General features: G+C 38.4%; 2 protein-coding genes across 4 annotated transcripts; one reads left to right on the top strand and one right to left on the bottom strand.

Annotated features, from left to right (window-relative positions):
* Positions 1–37: 37 nt before the first annotated feature.
* LOC102076776 (major histocompatibility complex class I-related gene protein) lies at positions 38–4,387 on the bottom strand. 2 transcript variants are annotated; one of them, XM_005457584.4, is made up of 7 exons: positions 4,208–4,387; positions 3,238–3,504; positions 2,512–2,790; positions 2,039–2,341; positions 1,304–1,408; positions 1,111–1,128; positions 38–1,002 (listed from the first exon to the last, which is right to left on the bottom strand). In XM_005457584.4, the coding sequence occupies exons 1-7, from the start codon at positions 4,254–4,256 to the stop codon at positions 989–991; spliced, it is 1,035 nt and encodes a 344-aa protein (XP_005457641.1). In that variant the 5' UTR covers positions 4,257–4,387; the 3' UTR covers positions 38–988. The 2 variants fall into 2 exon arrangements, with proteins under 2 accessions (XP_005457641.1, XP_005457642.1); XM_005457585.4 differs by having other exon boundaries at positions 38–999.
* An 840-nt stretch (positions 4,388–5,227) lies between these two features.
* Positions 5,228–13,788, top strand: slc39a7 (solute carrier family 39 member 7). 2 transcript variants are annotated; one of them, XM_025902343.1, is made up of 9 exons: positions 5,228–5,382; positions 7,253–7,575; positions 7,612–7,819; positions 8,697–8,865; positions 9,484–9,564; positions 9,700–9,834; positions 10,049–10,162; positions 10,921–11,117; positions 12,619–13,788. In XM_025902343.1, the coding sequence occupies exons 2-9, from the start codon at positions 7,262–7,264 to the stop codon at positions 12,871–12,873; spliced, it is 1,473 nt and encodes a 490-aa protein (XP_025758128.1). In that variant the 5' UTR covers positions 5,228–5,382; positions 7,253–7,261; the 3' UTR covers positions 12,874–13,788. The 2 variants fall into 2 exon arrangements, with proteins under 2 accessions (XP_025758128.1, XP_013131542.2); XM_013276088.3 differs by having other exon boundaries at positions 7,253–7,819.
* The last annotated feature ends 3,592 nt before the right edge of the window (positions 13,789–17,380 follow it).

Genomic DNA, 17,380 nt, shown 5'->3' with positions numbered 1-17,380 from the left:
TGATACACGGTGTATGGCAATTATGAAGGTTTAATCAGATGTTTATGCATCCAGATAATTTAATTTTTTTTTATTACTCGATTTTTGTATTTAATGTCTTTCATTACTCGCAATTTAGACAGAACTTATTTTCAGAATTGATGTTTCTTGTTTTCAAATGAGTCTAAACTCACACAACAGAGGTTTAGAACAGAGACAAACACAGTCAGCAACAGAGCAAAGGATAAAAGTCTGCTTCTTTTATTTTGTTGTTCATGTTATCTCTGTGTATAATAATTACGCTCTTATCTAAAGGTTCAGAAATATTTAAACAATCATGTGCAACTCTCTGTGCAGGGCACAGTACCGTATATGTTTACATCATATTGAATAAATAGCTGGTTAGAAGGAAACAGACCTAGTAAAAAATCTGAACATGTACCAAAAAACACAGAAAACAAAAATGGATTTTAACTCTTCTCACACACTTAATACGCTTATTAAATAATTTTTTTTTAAAAATATCATTATCAATATCATCACCCAGATGTTAGTGAAGTCACATCCTTGCAGCCTCAAACGGAGCATTTTGGCCATTGCTGATTGAGGAATGGACAGAGAAATGAGGGACTTCATGCCAACTACACAATTTAGTCCTAAAGCATACCCTAGTTTCTGAACAAGCATCATGTTGTAAGACTTGAAAGTAGTGACTGAGATTATAAACTCATCAGGAAACTGTTTACTAAGATCAAAATGTAAAGCAGCTGTTTGGCTGTCCTCCATACAGTCAGATAAGTCTCCCACTTTGCACTGTTCTTCAAACCTGAAAGCTGCATCTTTCTATGTATGTTCAGCTAATGAAAGCTGTCCAATCTGCTGATGCTGGAGCTGTTAGAATTAAATATCATCAGCATGCTGGTGGGTCATCAGCACTCTCCAAATGAAAATATTTCTCTTTCTGGGAAAACGTGATGAAACTCAGTGATCGCTTAGCTTCTTCTCACCGTCACTGCTCCCCTGCTAAGACAAACAGAAAACAGAAAATGAAATGTCTCCTGTTACAGTAAACAGAGTATCAGTTACTAACAAAGTAAAAACAAGTTGCTGCATTTTATTAATATTACTCACTGTTTGCCAGCTGGAACTCTGAAATACAGGCAGAATAATGAAAAACAAAATGATTAACATGACAGAGTTTAGCAAAGCCAAATTATCAAATAACTCACTAAAAATATCACCAAAACTATCATGTAAGTACATATAACTACAACGTGCATAAATTCGAAATTCATTATTGGAGTAAAATCTGCTGTAATCTCACCATTACTGTTTCTTCTCCAGATGAAGAAACCAAAGACTGCCAGGAGGAGTAAAACTCCTCCAACACCTCCAACAACAGGACCAACAGGAAACACTGAGGGAGAAACTGAAAAGGTCCAAAATGTTGGATCATTCACTCTGCTGCCAAACCAAGCTGCTGTTTCCAGTGTTAATGCATCACTTCTGAACATTGTATGTGGTTAAGAGAAACATTTTCTCATTTTCTTCTTCAACGGTGTGGTTCATGAAATCTGTAGTAGCCAGATCTCAGTTTGTTTGGATCATAAAGAAGAAAAATAGTGTTTGTGTTTAGGATGGTTTGCAATGTAAAAGCAAAAACTGTAAATACTGCTTCAGCCTAATTTAATTATGCATTTTTGGCTTTTTTGTTATCAAACTTCTCCTTAGTGTAAATGTTAGCACCATTATTCTATACATGGTTATAGGATGAGGTTGTACAATATTTGGTGTTTTTTATATCGGTTCTATGATCGGATTTGGCACATTTGAGAAACTTTAGCAGATCAGAGGTCCTTTACTCTTAATTAATGTCTCCATTGTTTCCTCTGACACTGTGCAAAATATTTTTTAATTACATATAGTTAAAATGACATCACAAATGAATTTCTGTTGACTCAAGAATTTCATGCAGACATTTATTTGTTTCAAAGTTTTTTTAAATATGATGGTGTTGTAAACTTTGAGATACAGAACTTCATTCCTGAGCCTGTCTCACCCCAGTTTGTCCGGATCGCTGTTTTGTCCAGTTTGGTGATGATGTCTTCCTTAACGTCAGAGAGCTGAAACACACAGTCGTACCTCCTCCAGTCGTCTGGCTTGATTGATGAAACATTCAACTCAACACTCATCTGGAAGCTCCCGTCATGGTTGGGGAGGATCTCTCCATGCTCCACACCCTCATGAATTTCCTCTTCGTCTCTCCTCCAGAACATCATGGCTCTCTCTGGGTAGAAACCTGTAGCATGGCAGCTGACTAGAGAGGAGGGAGTCCTCTGCAGGAGAGAAACTGAGGGAAGAACTGGGAAAAGATAAAAACAAAATAGGGAGAGAGGCTTTATCTGGGACAGCTGATAATCATGGATGAAATGTTTGTCTATGCACTGGTTCATTTTCCTTGAAATGATAATCTGGAATAGAAAGAGAAAGGGAAGCTTTTGCAACCATATATAATAGCATATGTAATTCTACCTGTTCTCTGCAGAAAGCTCCTCCCATATTTCACATACTTCTTCAGCCAGTCGGGGCACCTGTTGATGTAGTAGTTCTTGTTGTGTTCTAATCGGGGTTTTTCAGTATCCCACTGCAGTTTTGTGACGACAGCCTGTGGTTTAGGAGCAATCCATGTTAGTGTCTGCAGGTCCAATGCTATGAAGTCTTCCCCATCATAACCATACTGATTAAAACCTGTGATTGTATCAGTCTCATCGTCCCATTCACAGCCATTCATCCTCTGAAAAATGTGAACACCTGACAGAGAGAGAGAGAGAATGCAGAGCCAGTAAAGTTGTGGATGGTTAAAGATGATCAGAAAGGTAAATCCTGCTGCAAGTTTTCAATATTTACCATAAAAACAACACAAAGAAATCCTCCTCTTTATTATTCTTGTCCTTGGAAGTAACCATTTACTTCAGCTACTGTTGATGTACATAGTGACAGTGACCTTGTATATGGCAGGGATTTTTCTTGCTATCCCTCTAACACAACAAGTTAAACTAGGCCAATAATTTATTATGGTCACTAGAACAGAGTCAATATCTTACTTGTAATTTTACTTATGTGGTAGACTGATTATTTTAGGTGTGTAAATGAAAACCCCCAAATAAAATGAAATAAAGTATGATGGAAGGATGTAACTCTCACTGTGTGTGTGAATGAAAAGAGCAACATTTAAGGTAAAGGGTGATATTACTGTACCTCCAGTTTGGTTTAAGCGCTTCTTCAGACTATTAATATTGGCTCTGAAGACCTGCTGATTCCCAGAGCACTTCTGCGTGTACCACTCCAAATGCTGAGGATCTTTTTTTATTAACTCCTTCATCCATTCCAGTTTGGGTTCAGCTCTCCTGATGCTGCTGTCACAGTAGCCCACTAAAACCCCATCAACTACAGCCGCACCAACAAATTCTGGGAAGTCTGAGATCCCAGAGGAAGCAGTGATGAAATATTTCAGGGAGTGTTTCACTGTTGAGGAAAACATGTCAGCGATTAGAGCACCAATAGAACAGTGGTTTTATTTATAATGACATTTTACTAATAATTCAGTAGTTATTGTTCTTTGAAAAAGTGTCATTCTCATAAATTTTAAGCTAATTTAATCAAACCAAAGTCAAATCTGTCACAGAAAGCAACAGTTCAAATGAGGACTGTTTTTATAGGACTGGCTGATTCAGGTTAAAATAGCAGTTTGTCGCTTTGTAGGCTACACTGCCCCCCAGTGTTTAAATATGATATAATAACAAATAAATGATGTTGTGCTTGTTAATAGTCTCATTTAAACTCAATAGCAGTATTAGCAGCAGCCGATGCAGCAGAAGGAGTAGTGGTACTATTTGTTGCTGATATAAAACTAATTTAGTTACGTTAATGGGAACTGCGTGTGACTATCTCAACGGGTTGCCAATGTCAGCAGTTCTTCCTCGTGATATAAAACTGCGGATTAAACATCAATAAAATGAACTGAATTAGGAGGAGATGTTTCAGGAATGCATTTATGAGCTATTCTTAACTTCCTCCTACATGTAAAAAAATGGTAATTTAGGGGATCATAAAATTAAAGACGAAAGTAAAACTAAAAGCGCAGCATCAGAGTTCCGTTATACAGGAAGAAAGGACAGTAACGGCTGCTACAGACGTGCTTTACAGGAATAAGAAGGAATCATTTTACCTGCAGATGAAACGTGACAGGAGAGGAGAAAAAGACACAGGCTATTCATCCTGTTTGTATGAATAAGATGGGTCCTATATAGCTAAAATAGACAGCTGATAAGAAATGTGAACAGAGAAGCTGGGGGTGTGAAAGCGTCTCTGACCAATAACGTCACATTTAGGTGCTGGCACAACAGACCGGCCGGCTATATGACCTGTCATAACCTATAGTGCTGAGTGCGAAAGTGAAGCACTGCAAAATAAGCTACTTTTTTTTTGTTAAGGACTGAGCAAACCACATTTGCCTTTTGTTTCAAAAACATGTTAAAAGGTCATATGTCAGAAATGTGTCTTAGTGTAAGTAACTTTTAGGACCTAGAAGACAAAACCATTGTCCTCATAGTTAAAAATCTGGATTTTTAAAAAATGTATTTTTAATGTATCAATTATTTAAAAAAAAAAACATATTGTGATGTATATTGCAGTAATGACTGCTTCATCGAACGATTATTATCACTGGATTCAAAGCAACGTCTACTTCAACAATATGTGCTTTTTTCATAAATATTAACGTTATTTTTGTGATATTGTTCCTCTTTTAAATAAAAGTTATCTGAAAATTCATAAAACATAAATGTGTAGAATCTGTATTATTATTATTATTATTATATTATTATTGTTGTTGTTGTTGTTGTTGTTATTGTTGCTGTTTTGTTATGTCATGATAGACTCTCTCTCTATCATGAAAAAGTGTGATTCCTTCCTTTACATAAATAAACAAAACCGTCAGTTATTCGAGGCAGGATGTTTATATCCTCCCTAGCTCCGGGATCTGGCTGTCGGTATCACATATCTCGCGATAATTTGGTTATCTCCTTTAAATCAGAAGAAATGATATTCTTTTTTTATTTTCAGTTAAAAGTTTTAACATGTGACTATAATGCTTTATAATAAATAAACATGTAATTTAATCTAAGTAGTGAGTAAAAAATTGTCTCAAGAGCACCACAACAGGAGGAGGTAGACTTTGAATGGAACGTGATCCCGCGAGATTTCGGTTAGTTTAGTTGAGTAAACGCCACGTCTTATTCTCAGCCATCAGCAGCATCAACGTAGGCAGAAAGATTGGTAGTTCTGAGCGCAGGATAGACGGTTATCAAGTGGCAGACACTCACTGATATCTGACACTATCTGGTAAGATTTTAATCTTTATTTTTTCTGTTATCAAGTTGCATTCAGACATGTTGCTTCTGCTGCAGCAACATGCTAGCAAGTTAGTTACTAGCTAGCTAGCTAGCTAGCAGACTTTCCTAACAGCTAATTGAAACCTGCGGTCAGTGGTCCTCTTTGAGCGGCTTTTGCTGTTTACTTTGAGATTAAAGTTGATGCTCTCCACAGGGATTATCCACTTTCACCCACCAAACAGTGAGCAAATAAACAATCACAAGAGAAGACAAAGCTAGCTCAATCAAAGTCAGGTTACCTTCACTTCATTGTATCGTCACAGCTAAAGTGATACGGCTGCAGGCACACATCAGCAGATGCTGCTGCCCATACATACACATGCAGCGATCTATTACAGTATTATATCAAAGCAAACCAGCTAAAAGCACAAAAAACAGAAGTTACAACGTGGGTTTTTTTTTTTTTTTTTTTTTTCGATTTGAAGGGCTTAGGTCTGCAGTCACAGCAGTGGACAGTTATAATAGCTTCATGCAAACTCCTGATGAATTAGGATAACTCGCTGTTATCTTGGTCAGTTAACAGGTCAATCGCCTCATTTGGTCCGGATCTGAAACACATGTGACTGGAAATGCGTCCGGAAGCGCACCGGATGACATACGTAGTCATATTTTAATAGAAGTTTAAGCTTATTGAGGTTTATTTGTTGACGTCTCAGATCTTGGAGAATAGCTCTGATCCTGCATTTAATGAAAGTGCTGGTTTCTGCAGTAACTTGTTGCACCTTCTGTACATATGTAGTGTCTAATTTCCTCTTGAAATAGCTCATAAATACAGATGGATATCACACAACCTGTTAGGGCCAAAGATTGATTCTGACTCTTTCTGTTCTACTTGTGATTTTTAAACCCACCATGAGCAGAAAGGGATCGTAAAATGTGGCCAGATGTTTACTGGTTAAATAAAGACAACGTGGAGGACTGTGCTGGCTGAGCTGCAAGTGCAGACAGAGATAGATGAAGGTCATGAGTTGCAGCATTATGTCCAGCACAGAACAAAGAGGATAACTAAGACAGAATCTAATGTCGTATACATGCGTGACTGGGGATTTGTACTTCAACAGGAAATCTACGTCATAACCACAAACCCTTCTGAACCCTATGCTATAACCTACAACATAACCAAACATGCAAACATCGGCTCTATGCAGCCCACAACTATTATAACTGTCCTGTTGAGTACCAAAGATTCCTTCGTGTAAACATGCCCTCTGAGTTAGAGCCATAAACTGTATATAAATGATGAACATAGCCATTATTGCATCACCCATTGGTCTTGGATTCTTCTTGTTAACGTTTCAGTGTTCTGTATTTGACTTCTGCCATGTTAGTGCTTTGGAGCTGGAAGTTACCATATTTGGACCAGAGAGTGGTAGTTATCATTTGATACTAGCTTGGTTACCAAGCTGCATTTTTAAACTGCTTAATATAGATGAGACAAGTAAAGTATTACAATGTCATTGACAAATGTTCAATAAGGCACTAACAACACAAACAGAGTCATGAGGTGCAGTTCAGTGACTCAAAGTGTGGTCCACCCGACACTGATCAGCTGCATTTCCCTGTCTATCAGCAGCCTTAATCTTAAGCCTGAAGAAAATAAAACTGCAGTGTTACAAACAGATTATTAATGATGTGGAAACTATCCACAGAGGGGAATTTTATAGTTAATTTTGCATCAAACCTTTAAAAATGTTCTTAATATCATTTGGTTGGACAGTTTAAACTGAGAGTCTGTTTCTTCACTCTCACTTTGGCTTCAGTTTTCATGCTGCTGGGTTTTTATTTATTAGATGTCTTCTTCTCTTTTCTCTACATCCCAGGGTTTTAATATGGGCTGTGTACGTCTGCTGGCACTGACATTGGCAGCATCTGCAGTACTATTGTTAGCATCTCATTTAGCCACTGCTCACAGCCATTCCCATGGTGACCATGGACACACCCACTCCCACGGCCACCACGGCCACTCCCACGGAGAGGATGATCATCACGGGCACTCCCATGGCTCTCAGGTGAAGATGTTCCACGGAGCAAGCAAGTGGAGCGCTGAAGCCAACCTGCAGGAAGAGGAGCATCACGATCACGGTCACGATCACGGACACGATCACGGACACGATCACGGCCACGGCCACTCTCATGATCACGGACACGATCACGGCCACGGCCACTCTCATGATCACGTACACGATCACGGACACGGCCACTCTCATGATCACGGACACGATCACGGACACGGCCACTCTCACGATCACGGACATGAGGATGCTCATCGTGAGAATGTTGTTCGAGTACATAAGGAGGGAGGTGGACACGGGCACTCACACGGAGGGGAGAGGACGAAGAGGGAGGCGGGGCGCGAGAAGAGGAACACGGTGGAGCTGTGGACACAGGTGAGTGACTGCTTGTTTAGGTTCAGAAATTGGGTTTGAAGACAAATTAATCATTGTGCATAAACTTTTTTTTCTTGCTGATTGTTAGAGACATTGATGCAATGTTCATGTCTCAGAAAAACTATAAAGCATCAAGACAAAAAACGTCTGTCTCATAAGCCTCCAGTAAACCACTTCTTTCAATTGTCAGATTTAAAATTTTTGTGAATAATAACAATAAATGGGTCATAGCCACAGCCTAAGAAAAATTATATTATTATACTCTTATAAGTACTTTTGTTAAGTGCAGTTTTTCAGTAAAAAAAAAAAAACAGCCTGGAAAACTGGTCAAAAACAATATGAAAATACACAGATTATTTAAATAAATTAACAAATGTTCATTTGACCATTTATCATCGCCAGTAATCACATGTACTTAATCAGATTACATTTTGTCTGTAAAGGAGAAATATCTCTTTTTACTGCACTTCAAATTCAGTCATCACAATATGTTTACAAATCAAACAAAATATGTCATTAATTATTTTCTCTAATTATCTACTTGATGCTTGTAAAGAAAAACGTTTGCCATTTTATACACAATTTTGCAGCTGTTGCTAGACTGCAGGCAGGTCTGTCAGAGCGCTCTACACTTTATTGGCATTACTTCAGATGTGTTGCATGAACAGACAAGAATGTGATAATAAAAATCAAACCGCTCCCAGCACGACATCAAAGCTCTTCAAAACAACATGCTAACCTTTGTTATACATTTTTATGCTACTATCACAAAGCTAGTACGTAGATACGCAGTATGAGGCTCAAGCAGTTTAAGTTTTTTTTCACATGAATACAAAACATATGAAATTTAAACTCCCTCCTCCGTCTTTGTCTGCAGGCTGTCGGAGCCACCCTGCTGATCAGTGCAGCTCCCTTCCTCATCCTGTTTCTGATCCCAGTTCAGTCCAACAGCGACCAGCACCAGAATCTGCTCAAAGTGCTGCTGAGCTTCGCGTCTGGTGGATTGCTGGGTGACGCCTTCCTCCACCTCATACCACATGCTCTGGGTGAGTACGAGTTCCATTCTCATTTCCTTTTTCTGTTTTTTACAGTAAGTTGATGAAAGTGAAGGTTCCAAGTATTTATAAAGTGTTTCAGATATGCTCACATTATTCACAAATACCTCATGACAGAGAAAATAGTTTTTAATTGATTCCAGTGATATTTAGTCCAGTAATTTTGCACATTGGGCACTGAAGAAGTAAACACATATATACAATGAGAGATGTTGCAACAGTTTAAAAATATGAGACTTTGTGGAAAAAAGTAAGGTTGTAGTTGGGCAAAGTCTTTGCGTCTGGTTTTGACTTCTTCTCTTCCTATATCAGCACTTATGTGGTGGTATTGTCCAAGTGGCGACACCTGTCGTTCAGGAGAATAGAAGTGACTGCGTGATGATGTTGCGGCGGCGCACAACACGACCCATGCGGAGGGTATACTGGTGCCTTTACAGCTTTGGCACTCTTGTCAAACCCAAAATTGCCTGTGATGGTAAAATAAGCAGCTCGGTGTCTCTGTTGGTTTTAACTTTTAGATTTGTTAAACAGCTGAGAGAGAAAAACAGAGTAGCACGATCCTCAGCTTGTGTTTCTGACGTCTCCTCATGTCATTTTTGTTTTGCACAGAGCCCCACTCACATCACGGAGATGGGGATCATGGACACTCACATGCAACTGAAGAGTCACATGACCATGGCCACTCTCACGGTATGCATTAATGGGATTTCCTTTTTTTAATGTTGGTTGTGTGGTTATTTGCGGGTGATTTAAAAAAAAAACAACAGAGTTTCTAAAGCCAAGCAGAGCTCATGAAGCACTGCTCCCTATTCCCTACCTGTATAGGAGCCGCCCACGGTCATATGATGTCTGTGGGTCTTTGGGTTCTCGGTGGGATCATTGCTTTCCTAGTGGTGGAAAAATTTGTGCGTCTGCTGAAGGGAGGACATGGCCACGGACACTCCCATGGACACTCTCACGGTACGCTGGAGGAAACTCTTCTTTTGATCTCAAATTCTTTTAAATTGCCCTGAAAGAAGATCAGTCGTGTACAAAACCAGATTTGTGCATAAAGTAAATGTTATTTTGTTGCTGTTTTCAGTTCAGAAGTTTTTTGTAAAACTGCATGTTCACTAGATTTTCCAGCTTTATTCTCTGTAAGCGTTTTGAACTTTGTTCTGTGTGGCTTTTTCAGTTGCTGCCAAAGAGAAGGACAGTGATGGAGAGGAGGAAAAAGAAAAGAAGAAGAAGGAGAAGAAAGAAGGCAAAGATCAGAAACCATCAAAGAAAGAGGAGAAAAAGAGTACAGGTGAAGCACTGAAGTGTAGTTACTGTGCTGAAGCAACTGATTTCAAACAGAATTTGAACCTGCACACAAACACTTCTTTGAGCTTCTTAAAAATGCCAGTGCAGGACATTCACTGATAGAGCCTGGTCACTGTGTGTGTCAGCCTGTGTGTGGCTTATTTTTATGAGTCATAACTACACAATAGTGGTAGTAAAAATGACATTTTCTACTGTTTATTCACATTGCTGCCATCTTGGATTGTAAAGTTGGTTTGTGGTATGGCTGCGCGGACTTTTTAAGGGGGAAAATCACCTTTGGCGAACTCTGACTTTCCAAATTCCCACTTTAGATGGAACTGGGATAGAATTAACGTGGCACGGAGGTTGGATTCTTAATTGTCTGGAATCTGCAAACATGCACAGTTGAGGATAAAACAGAACATGTTCACATGTGAGATGGTGAACAGACTGGTATCAGGCAGTCTCCCATTCAAGTACTAACCAGGCCTGACCCTGCTTAGCTTCAGAGATCAGCTTTGTGTAACAGAAAACAGCACCAAGCTGCAAACATGTTTTCTTGGTCTTTCAAAATCTGTTTGGAATCAAGTTTTTAATGTGCGTGTCAGAGGAAAGAATGTTCACATTTTTCTTGGGTTGTTCTTATTTTTGTTTTTTTGTGGGAATCTTGAAACATAAAAAACTCATTGTTTGCCTCACTTCATGAGCCACTAAACACTTTACATATTCTTCGGGTCTTTACTGTTCCTTCCAATAATGCAGATATCAAGGTGTCTGGTTACCTAAACCTGGCAGCTGACTTCACACATAATTTCACTGATGGTTTGGCAATTGGAGCTTCATTCTTGGTTGGTCCAGCTGTGGGCACCGTCACCACCATCACCATCCTGCTTCATGAGGTCCCGCATGAGATCGGAGACTTTGCCATCCTCGTCCAGTCTGGCTGCACCAAGAGGAAGGTAAACACCAAATATGAAAAAGCTGCAAAAAGGAGTCCCAAAGTTGTTGACACAGTGTACACACACTCGTCAGTATACTTAACAAAGTATAAACAAGCAGAAAACAACAACTACATACAAGGAGGAATTAATAAGAACTATTCAAACAAAGACAGCCTGGCTACATGCAGGCGGAGTTTTCTAATCAACACTGTAAAGCATGTCCATCAGGAAATGGTTATCCACCCACATACTGACACATCTTGTCTCGTGGTCAGTTTAGTCTCTAAATGACGACCCAAACAGCATCCACAGTCATTAAAATATGTAAAGCCACTGCTCCTCCTTCCCCATAAAACACAGTGGAAAACCTGCTGTGGTCTGGCTGGCAACTGCTTTTGAACCATGAAACTCTTGAATTTTGTCATAGAGGCTCAAAAGTCCTTGGATTTCTGTGTACAGTTCTCAGCGTGCTTTTAATTGAGTGAAACTGTAAAACTGCATAGTGGTGCTGCAAATGGAGAGAATAGAATAATCCTTTCATTGTCACACAAGGGTCAATTTGGTTGTATCAGCAGCAAAAAAAACCACATACACAAACAGAACAAGACACGGAACAGAAACACACACAATTTTTACATCATGGACTATAGTTACCAAAGCAGAGTACTGTACAGTTACTAAAATTAGAGTACAGACAAGGACAAAAAGTAGTAAACAAGTCAAACAAATATTTTTGTGTGAAATTTTTATTTCACACAAAGTCTAAAAGACTACAAAAGGTTCCTGAACTATAGAATACACATTATTTATGATAAATACAGGATTAGGTGGTGATTTTACAGGTGGGGAATCCTAAAATGTTGTGTGGGTGCAACTGAGAAAAATAACCTACCTCAAGATAATAAAGTTTAGTGAGCAGACTATGTAACTGTGTAATCAGCTGATCTACAGTCCTGGTAACAACAAAGTACACCTTCTTTAAATTGTAGGTTTCACATATGAGGGCATAATAAAAATAATTGGTCCTCATCAGGTCTTAAAATGAGCAATATAAACCTTAGATGAAGTACACACACACAGGACACATTACACCGTGTCGAATGGGGAAAAAAAAAAGGCCAAACTGCAGAAGCAGTGTGTAAGTACAACCTTACTGCTTCCTCTCAATTAAGACAGTAAGCAGCAACCAGGAGCAGCCAGTCAAGTGCACTTGATTAAATGAAGTACTTAGTTTAGATAATGACATGGTATGCCTGAAAATATAAAACAGTAGAATTAATTGACAGTGTATTGTTTTGGGGGGGTTTTCACCCTGACTGTGTGATGCTGCTTTGGGGCTGAGGTTCACTGTTCTTTGCTGATCTGTACAGGGAAGCTGCTTTGGTTCTCTATTCTGGTTCTCTTTAAAAGATTTTAAAATATACATATATATATCTATATATATATATATATATATATATATATATATATGAACTGTAGAAAATTCATGAAACGTTATCTTCTCCCTCTTTGCCTGCAGGCCATGTGTCTACAGCTGCTGACCGCTCTGGGAGCTCTGGCTGGGACGGCTTGCTCACTGTTGGCTGAAGGCGTGGGTGCCGCTGCCACCGCCTGGATCCTGCCCTTCACGGCTGGCGGATTCGTTTACATCGCCACAGTGACGGTGCTCCCAGAGCTGCTGGCGGGCCGCTCCAGTTTCGGCCAGTCTCTACTGGAAATTCTGGCCCTGCTGTTCGGAGTCGGCATGATGGTGCTGATCGCGGAGTACGAGTGAGGCGCTGCAGAGCACACAGACTTCTTACAGCGCAGGGGATGGAGAGACAGAGAGAGAGAAGAGGTCAAACGGTTTAAAAAGCCTTTTCACGTAGAGATCGTGGATTATTTTTGTCAAAGGTGTGTTTCCTTGTTTGTTTCTTTGTTGTTGTTTTTTGTTTTTTAAATCGAGTTGTATTTTGGCACAAACTTGATGGAAAGTGGAAAAACGGATGATGTTTTTGTTGTCTAGTGTCTGTTTTTCTTAACAGTTCATGCGCACATCCCTGATTTCTGTTAATACTTTGTGATTTTTGAGAGGAGTAGTGCTAACTTCTGGAGTGTTAACACTGCTCCACTAAAGAAACTGACAGCTGGAAGAAATAACATGAGTGGAAAGATTTTTGAGAAAGGGAAGGATGTGGATGTGGACTCTGTTTGTACACTGGCTCAGTATCAACTTACCATCTTCACTACATCGACCATCCGGCCGCCATCTAACTACATGCTGAGCTGACAAGTAACTTCCCTCTAAGTCAGAAACATTTTCCATCTGAATCCATATCAGTTTAAGATGTAACAGATCTTCTGTTCATTTTAGGGTTTGGTGAGTGAATGAGTGGAGAAAGTGCTGGTGTTGCTCTCACTGAAGTGACTCAGTGCTCTGTTCTACTTGATTAATGTGTGTTTAGTTTGAATGTACCAAATCTCAATATTTTTACATTCCACACAATAAAAGTAAATGTGGCTTTTACGCATGTGCTACAAATGGCAACATAATTACTCTGAAATGATTAAACTCTCACCTGGTTGTTTATTAAAGTAGAAGCAGTTTTAACATTCCTAACCAAACTATTTTTTTCCAGCTGATGACAAAGAATGAATAAAACACTTTGAGCTGTTCTGAAATCCTCAATAAAGGGTAATTATTTTCAAAGTGTTGATGATTTTTCTGTATATTCTATAATTGACCATAACAAGATTATAATGAAATGGTTTTTAAGTTGTTAGAAGTGATGCCGAGCACAGAAATGTTTTTGTGACTATTTTCAGAAAAGACCACTAGAGGGAGTAAGAGATGTATCTCTTTTGTTGTGTTTGCATCTTTGCATCTCTTTTTTTTTTTTTTTTGCATTTGTTGTGTTTGAGAGATCTGACGTCCTCAAATCATGTTAAAAGCACCTTAAAGGACATTTGCTAGACTCGTGAAGCAACACAGGTGTGTGTTTGTGGGTTTATTTTTTTTATTTTATTTCACAAGAGTAGTAGATAGGGGCAGAACAATCTGCAGTATGTCTGTAGGTTCTCAGTCATCTAGGTCAGGCTACCCTGACCTAGATGACTGAGAACCTACAAGGTTTCACAATGTTTTCAATCAAAACCTCTGCTGAGAATGAGCCACACCTTGGTGTATGTGGTGAGGCGCACGGCCGATAGGCCAGTTGGTTTTATAAGAAAAGAATCCTGGATGAGAGTTCAGTCACTTTCTTTCCAAGCTCCTTAGACCATAATCTCCAGATTTAACCATGTTTAGGCAAAATGGCTAATCGCAATTATTTATTTAGTTATTTTAAAATTCACTATAGACTCAGAAGGCAAGTTGTTTGGCAAAATAAACATTTACATATGGCTGCTCTGCGGTTTGCCACTAGATTTGATCAACTCTGTTGTTTGGACCAACCCTACCAATCAAACAGGTCACACCTGACCTACTTAGCTGATCTAATCTGGTGTTTCCTGCTCCACAAACTTCAAACAACTTTTCATAAAATGCAGTTGTAAAACGAGGAAAAGCTTGAAACAAAAACAAACTGAGTCTGTTGATACACACAAACCTAAAAAATCTGTGAAAAAATTATTGATCTTTATACAACTGGTAGCTTTAACCAACAATAATGTCACGCTGTCATGTCACAATGTGACCTGACATTAAGCCCTGTGCTGATGAATTCAGTCATCCTGCTCTGCACAGGCTGTCATTTGGTGTGAGGGCTCTGCTACGAAGCAAGGTGTTAATCTTAAAGTCAAGAATTTTCTGTGTTATAAATTTTTTTTTTTTTTGACCTGGATAAATCACGATGGTAACTTATGCTGAACACATAACTTGGTCGGGATAAGGTTTGCTTTGAGTTTTGGCTCATCTAGAAGTGCCACGTTTTCACCATTTTTTTAATTTATGGAATATATTAAGTGTGGTATAAATTTGGATTATCTGCTGGGGCTATATGTTTTATATGTGCATCTTGTTAAGATGTAACTTATTAAATTAAAAAATGAAGCCCAGCTGCAATTTTACAGCAATGCAAACTGTGCCTGCATTGCTAGAATTTGTATGTATTAATTTGGTGATGCAGAAAAATGTCTATTTATTTTTTATGTACTTGATTCTAATCTGGTGCCAAGTGTATTTTACACTGCTGGTATTGCAGCTAGTAGAACACAGAAGACACAGAGAATACCTGCTCAATCACTAAAATTAAAATCACTTTGCTCTGAAGTGATTTCGAGCCTAATAAAGTGATTCCTTTCTTAGGCTGTAGGACAGCAATCTTTAATGAATAAATATTTCCAGTTTAAAGTTTCAGAATTCTAATCTGTTGGCATCACATTGTAAATAAACAGAGACACAGAGTGTGTTGAATTTTATGTTCTTATAAATTTTTGTGTGTAAGATGTTAATGAAAATTTTATCATCTAATAACATCACAGATTGGTGTGGGAGGCACTCACAGGGATCCGTTTGTGCATGTGACTTTGTGTCATGTGACATATGAGCCCGAAGCAGATAGCCAGCCTAAACAGTCGAAACTGATAACCACTTAGTGGTTATCAGTTTCGACCACCTATGTGACAGAATCAGAAAAGGTGAAAACTGTTAAAAACAGTAGGTATTGGATGAGTAATTAACTGTATAGTTATTACCTGGAAAACATCTTTTCACAGAGAAAAACAGGAGGTTCAACAGAACCAAGTAAATTAGGTGTAGATGATGATGGATGCGTGTGACTTTTCCTATTTAGAATGAAGGATTAATCAAGTGGCATAAATGTGTTTCTCTTGAAAATATTTAACCTACATTCTGCAAAAGACTGACCTACCATTAGCGTACCCATAAAACTTTATTTCCTTTCATTTAGACTGTTGTAATTCTTTGGCTGTTGACCTTGATTAGTTGTTACTTCGTCACCTACAGGTTGTAAAAAATGCTGTACAGCTGTGCAGCTCACAAGAAAGAAATGGTGTGATCACACCCGTATTGACCTCTCTACACTAGCTATTAGTGCACTTCAGAATCAAGGTTAAACTTGTATTCCGTTTTTTCAAGAGTTTCAGTGGTCTGGCACCTCCCTAGTTAAATAAACTTTTACAGCCCTGCACTCCTGCCAGAACCCTGAGGTCTAACCTGAGACTGAACAATGAAAGTGATGGAGCTTTTTGGTGTTTGTCCCTGATCTTTAGAACACCCTGCCCTTTCACAACTGCCCAAACAAACTACTTTTTTTCATGGCTTACACTTCTATACAAGCATGATCACCTAGCTTTTCTTGTGCAAGCACTGTAAAATTTTTAATCTATTATTGTTTCGCTTAATTATATGCACATTTATTCAATTTTATGCTTTAGTGTGTATTTTTATGCATATTTATTGTTTGTGAAGCCAATATGATACAATATGAATTATGAAGCCAATATGATAAGGATATCATATTGGCTTCACAGTTTGTGTCCCGACAGCTGCCCCTCTCTAAGCCTGGTTCTCCCAAAGTTTTGACCTGTTAAAATTAAGTTTTTCCTTCCTACTGTCATCAAGAGTTGCTCATAGATAGTAGTTTGATTGTCAGAATACTTTAGGGTCTTTAACTAAAATTATAAAGCACCTTGAGTTGACTTTTATTATGATTTGGTACTATGTAAATAAACTAGGGACGGGACTCGATTACAAAAATTAATCTAATTAATTAGAGGCTTTGTAATTAATTAATCTTGATTAATTGCATTTAATCGCACTAGAAAATTTCCCCCAAAGCGCAAATGTTGTTTTTTTTTTTCATTTTGAAGGGTTTTAGTGGGCAAGAGAATAAATAATAGACATGGACATGAATATTGTAAACACCAACTCTTTTAATTTATTGGGGAAAAAACTGCATTTCAATGCAAAACAGAGAAAAATAATAATATCCCTGGCCAACATTGAGCAGACTTAAAAATAAAGTGTTATTTTAAGTAAATTTTCAAAATGGTATTGTCTTTAAACATTAATAATAAAAATGTCAACATAAAGGGCAGTTTTTCTTTTTAAAAAATAAGGCAGAAACGTAAAAGGTTATTTAACCAGCTTCACCTTTAAACTGAGTATCCTTAGCCAACCTTATTTTGTACATTAGGCTAAAACAGTGTGAATCATCGAACATTTTAGTGGAAAAAATAACAAGCCCATTGGACTCACAATACCTCCATGCTTATTTACTTTTCGTCTCTTTCAGCCAGTTACTGAGACAAACTAGCCTGTTCACATTTTCAGAGCTCAG

The sequence above is a fragment of the Oreochromis niloticus genome, linkage group LG22 (genome assembly GCF_001858045.2).
Source record: "Oreochromis niloticus isolate F11D_XX linkage group LG22, O_niloticus_UMD_NMBU, whole genome shotgun sequence".
NCBI classification, from domain to species: Eukaryota; Metazoa; Chordata; class Actinopteri; order Cichliformes; family Cichlidae; genus Oreochromis; species Oreochromis niloticus.
This window is presented reverse-complemented; position numbering and strand designations above follow the sequence as displayed.